The sequence below is a fragment of the Haemaphysalis longicornis genome, unplaced genomic scaffold (assembly GCF_048455015.1).
Source record: "Haemaphysalis longicornis isolate Haplotype H1 unplaced genomic scaffold, Haemaphysalis longicornis Haplotype H1 scaffold_1, whole genome shotgun sequence".
NCBI classification, from domain to species: domain Eukaryota; kingdom Metazoa; phylum Arthropoda; class Arachnida; order Ixodida; family Ixodidae; genus Haemaphysalis; species Haemaphysalis longicornis.
The window spans coordinates 325,079,167-325,085,166 of record NW_027526203.1 but is presented as its reverse complement, the minus strand read 5'-3'; the positions used below and the strand labels follow the sequence as shown (position 1 = coordinate 325,085,166).

Genomic DNA, 6,000 nt, shown 5'->3' with positions numbered 1-6,000 from the left:
ATCTTCTGTTCGTCCGCGACTTTTTAACGCCGCGTTTTCTTTTTTTCTTCAAGTATGAACCAACTCGCTCAGTAACAAGATTTGTTACAGTGTAGCTGACGGTCGGTGCACCGGTTCAGGACGAAGACGACGTTTTCATAGGCACGCTCAAAAAGCTTCAAACTCTTCAAACAACTTACTATCGGAAATAATGGTAAAATTAATAAAATAAGATAGAGTCTCTAATGAGTTTCCCCAAAATATTAACATTGTTGTTAATAACTAGCTTGGCCTGCCGAATAGTAGGCACATCCGTGCCCGCAAAAATGCGCTTTACTTCCTTTTTTTTTTCTTAGCTTTAAAACAGCCTGTTTTATTTTCCACTTATATAGTAAAACACCATTCTTAGCGTTTTTTGTGGCACTGTGTTCGAATATACGGCCACTAAAGCGTTTTTAATCCAAGCCAAATGATGAAACTAAGGCGAGCGCATGATCTAATGGCGGTCCATGACTACACAGACGGCCTTGATGTGAGCCGCATAGACGCTAGCGCCAGATGCCTATCTAGTGTACACTGTAAGAAACTCTATGCCTTGAAGTACCGCGGGTACTTGAGAAAGGCTGGCCTACCAGTTGTTTCCCTACGCGACTGTGACTTGACTCTGTCTGTGTACGTGTGCGTGAGCGCGTGAGTGTGTACGTTGAACGGATGGCGCTCGATTCTTCCTTAAGATAAAAGATGCGGGTGCAGGACAACAAGCGGATGTTGACTCGGCAACAGTGGGACGTCCTGCGGCAACGTCTGGCGGGCCAGACGGCCAGTCCGCTGTACGTGACGCTGCTATCCCAGCAGGCCATGCGGTGGGCCTCGTACGAGGCGCTGGATGGAGAGCTGCACGTGCCAGCCCGACACGGGTGCCTTCGTCAGCCGCAGCTGGAATGCATCGAGCGCCAGTTCGGCCGCGCGCCCGTCAAGAAGATCGCTTCGTACCTCACCTGCACCAGCTACGGGCTGCGCGAGCCGGAGGTCATCGAGCTGCTCTCATCCACCGAATGCGACGGCACCGAGCTCGCCGCCGTCAGCTGGCTCGCCTTCAAGAAGGAGCTCGGTGAGACTCGTAAACAGCCGCCCACTTTGTCCCGGCAAGTGACGTAAGTCCGATACCAAGCGAAAAAAATTGCGAATTCGTGCGTGCACGTGCCATGGCATCCGCACTGGCATCGTCATCCTCATGACTTGCTCCTCCCTATAGTCAAGGACGACGAGCTCGTCGTGTTAGCGGGAAGCGGAATGGTGAGTTTGAGCGCGATGCCGCTCTTTTTGGCAGGCGTGTCTCCTAGTGAGGAGCCGCACAAGGGACGGGATTACGAACATGTTCCTCACTGAGGAACAGTAGGAGAATGCGGCGGCGGAGGAGTGGACAGTGGAGAAGAATAAGGCGTCGCCATCCATCTTTATGTCAGAAAATCGCCACAGTGAACGCGACATTTTTGCGCTCAGCGACATCGGATGTGAAGGAGTAACTACGAAAACTTACAGCGCAAAACACTCAGGGCCTAATAGCCTTTACGAGCACCCACCCATTATCGTTACACTCTAATTTACTGGCCATGGTGATGCTTCGCTAGGGTTCAGGTTCCAGTACTGTTCACCTTTTCCTGCAATAGTCATGCCCGTATTAGTCTGAACTGCGTACCCGCATCGATAGAAAGTTTCGCAGATTCGTTTGCAATCATGCGTCTCGAATATCAAAATTCTCCTGGTTGCGTCGCGGGAATGCTATAATTTAATATCGATTGATTTATTTTGCCAGTTTTTTTGTACGGAAGACCATCGGTGACTACAGCGGCAGGTGCCAACATGTCTTCCCGCTAGATTTTTTTTTTTTTTTAGTTTTTCTAGACGTCCACCTTTCACGCTTGCGCGGATCCTCAAGACACAACAAGTTTTTAATAAAATTTATTCCACCAGTACAGATAACCTAGTCGCATGCATTGTGGCTTTTCGCCTGGTTATTCGTTAGGCCAGTCCCGGCTGCAAGGTCCTTGCAAAATGCGGCGAAGAAAAATCGCTTTGAATACTGCTAAGCATGTTTTGCCAAAAAAGCGCGGCTACGAAGTTCCACCTTGCTGCAGTTTCTTTTTTTCTGATGAGGAGATTCAGCTTTTTTTCTATTACAAACGGCTGCGCAATGTTTGTATCCAAGGTTTTGTGGCCTATTCTTTTTTTTTTTTTTTCCACATGACAAAGCACCTCTTTCCGTCCCTCTGATTGCGTATACGTCGCTTTCTTTGCTTGTTTTTACATCAACCACCCTTTTCCTACTCCAAAATTCAGGCTATATGTCTGTTGCCATAGCAGAAAGTTGGAGTTTCAAACAAAATGAAATGTTGATGACTTGTCTATTTGCTTACTTTATTTTAACTGCACTCAGCTTCGCTTGTTCCGCGACTCGAGACAAAGGCAAGGCCGGCTGCCGAAGAGCCTCTGCTTTACGGCTACCAAGGCATCGGGAGCTACAGCTATCCCATCCCCCCCCCCCCCCCCGCCTCATTTTTTTTTTCGTTGTTTTAAAGTACAATCTAGTGGGGGAAGTCGGCTTCATGCTTCGGAGAATAGGTTCTCAAACTAGAACTACGCAGGATCGGCAGAGCGGAGCGCACGATATAGGAAGTGCAGCGGTCCCGGCTTTGCCTCGAAGACGTCGAGCTATTGGGCATCGATTGGCGCGGCGAGAGATAAAGGAAGAAAAGCCACCAGCAGCGGCGAAGAGGTCTCCAAACTCGACGCCGGCTGGGCGCTCAACAAGCTCCCTTGTTCTCTGGTGCAACGAGAGTCGCGATCCCAGCCCCGAGGGTCAGGGGAAAAAAAGTGCTCTCAGATCGCCTGAGCCGGCTTTCACCGGCCACCAAAGCTGGCCAGGCATTCACCGTCTTCCGCAGGCCCTGCCAGATACCTTCGTGTCCCTCCATTATAGAAAGGCACACAAAAGAAGCATCGTTTTGAAGGTGATAACGAGAAACGGGGGGCTATCTCGGCGGAGGACGCACCAAAACCATTACGGCCGGCGCTGTTAGAGCGGAAGCCGGGATCTGCTGGGAAATATTTTGTTTATTTGTCTTCTCTTGTTCTATATCAGCAACTTGTGACTTCTCTGTGTTTTTAAAAAGATTTTTCCCCATTGCGTACAACCGACGCGGTGCCTGGAGGGGGTGCGCAGTGCTACCAGCTCGTTCATAACAGCAGATGCTGGGTTGCGTGCGGAAAATTCGAATGGCGTAATCCAAGGAAAATAATTGCTTTTTCCTTTTAAGTCTCTTAGTTAAAACATGAATGAATGGCTGAGAAGGCCCAAAACGTTCTGATTGGTTGGAAGCCTGAAAACTCTACACGTAAGTGTAAAAAAAAAGGAAAGCAGAAGAGAACGCACGCAGCGACCGCGTGCGATTTCACCATTTATAGAAAAAAAGAAATGCACAGCCGTGTCAATTACGTAATGAGGTAACATTACAGAAGCTTGCATACGGTAAGAGACCAAGAGAGCTAGAAGGAAATCGTAGACATTAGTATCATTTCTTCCATCCGTGAAGGTGTAATTCTGGCATTAGTAACACTCACTACCCGCTAGGAAGAGCGTCATATTCAATCGATGCTTCCTGCAGATGAAAAGTCCGCAGCATGACTCAGTGATCGCAGTTTTTCGTTGATTTCATAGAATGAAAAGAAGAATATGGCTTTGCCACTTTTTTCTTTCGTATTTCCCTAATGGTTAAATTTTGGCGTTGTTGGTTATTTTTGTTTGTCGCGAGGGATGAGAAAAATCAAGCCCCAAAGAAGCACTCTCACGCCGAATTTCAACAAGTGGTCCTACAAACTTTCTAAAATACCCAAATGCAGATCCAGGGCACAAACGATTCTCTAAAGCAAACCCACGAAACGCAAAGAAAAATACAGAAGTTATGGCAGTAATAGTGACGAACATATCGGAGCTAGACAAACGGGTCACCGCTACCGAGGAGAGAGACAAAGCTCGCAAAAAGTCAAAGAACTACCCAGGCAGAGAAGCAAGGATGGAGAGATGCTCGAGAAGGATGAGTAACAACTCCAAGAAGAACAGAAACAAAGCAAATCAGGAACATAAACTCAAAATTTGCCAATGGAATTGTATGACCATTAGACTCAATTTAGTGCATTTCAGCGAGAGAGAGAAACCGGGCGTCTGGCCTTGCAGGACGCCCAAACGAAAACCCTGATTTTGAGAGGTTACGATAGGCACATAGCCGAAGGAAAAACCAGCACTGCCCTCCTCACCCCGAAGTGCTTAACTACGCAACAGCTCCTGATCGAACACATGAACGAACGCATACTCGTGCAATAAATACCGCGAAGAAATATCTGCGAAGCCACTTCCTACCCAACATATACAGTCCACCCACCGACAACTTGGGAGACTTGGACGGACTCTTCCGTACGGTCCTCAAAGTGGCTAAAACGCATAAGATTCTTCCAGTGGGTCATTTTAACGCTCTCCACGTAGGATGGTGCTATGCTATGTCGCTGAAGAAAGGAGAGCAAGTCCACAACGTAGCCCAGAAACACCACCTGATGATGTGGAATGATATCCAGTATCTCACCCGAATCGGCAACGGTGTGTCTGGAGACGCTACTCCAGGTCTCACTTATTTGAGCGGAATACCCCACATAGTGGACCAGGTTGGTTCAAACAATGGGAGGTGATCATTATATTATCTAAACTAACCTTTGAACACCACCATAACTGGACCCTCGCCAGAGTATAGAATCATGGATTGGAAAGCCTTCAGAGAAGAAAAGAAGATAGAAGGAGAAGACGGTCACTTATTTGATCTCGAAGAATGGACCAGCCGATTGGTGGAGAGGGCGAACAAACACACAAAAGAAATTCAATTAACGACAGATAATTTGAACAAGGAGCCCCACCTCTTACACCTCTGGCAGGCTCGACGAAGCCTTAACCGAAATTAGAAGAAACAAAAATGCAGCAAGGAATTACAATGTCCCATCGCCCTGTTAACAAAAAGAACCGCAGAACACGCCAATCAATTGGAAAAACAAAATTGAAGTCAACTGTGTGACAAATTACAAGGAACCCCGAGAGCTCGGGGAACATGGAATATTTAAGGTCACTCGTTCCATACAATATGAAGTCAAAGTCAACGACCAGAAAAAACGTGGAACGACCTATTCACAATTTCCCGGCAGTCGAGAAAGATGCCCTCAAAGCAGTAAAGAAGAAATTTTGGAGGGGAGGAGGAGGGGGGATGGGAAGGGGGAGGAGGGGGGAGGAGGGGGAGGGGGGGAGGGAAGACCTCCCCAGCCGTCGCCCACCCCGACTACAGAGGAAACCCCAACCCAGAACTTGATCAGCCATTCATCAGGGCCGAGCATGATGCCGCGCTGGCCCCGGGAAGAGACAGAATGACAAACAAGATGTTACGGAACACCATCGAAAATATGAAGGTTGATATCTTGGGGAAAATAAACTTGAATAAACTTGATTGGGGAGAGTGGCAGACTGCCGCCACTGTCGAAACCCGCCGATGTCACCATGCTCCCTAAACCCAACAAACCTTTGGGGACATTGGGAGAGCCGCAGACTGCCGGCAATGTAGAAACACGCCGATGTCACCATGCTCTTAAAACCCAACAAACCCTTGGGGATATTCAACCACAGGCCGATATTTTTTACTTCGTGCGCGGGAAAGCTAATCGAACACATGGTGCTTGGCAGGCTGACCTAGCTCTCACACAAAAGAAGCAACAGAGGGATGAAAAAGACTCCCAGATACCATGTATGGGTTCCGCCCCCACTTGTCGGCTCAGTACCAAGGAAAATTAAAAAAATCGACAACATAGGCACCTCACAAACAAGCGCCATCCTCGTCTTGGACCTCAATGGGGCTTTTGACAACGTGTCGCACGCGGCCATACTTGAAACCCTGAGGACTCCCCAATGCGGAGAGAAAACCTATAATTACA

At 48.1% G+C, this 6,000-nt stretch overlaps 1 protein-coding gene across 1 annotated transcript in view; it reads left to right on the top strand.

Annotated features, from left to right (window-relative positions):
* The window catches only part of LOC144151773 (protein qui-1), a 733,079-nt gene that overhangs the window by 657,028 nt on the left and 70,051 nt on the right, over positions 1-6,000 (top strand). Inside the window, 1 exon segment of the mRNA XM_077682912.1 lies at positions 733-1,090. Coding sequence (XP_077539038.1) covers positions 733-1,090 — 358 coding nt within the window.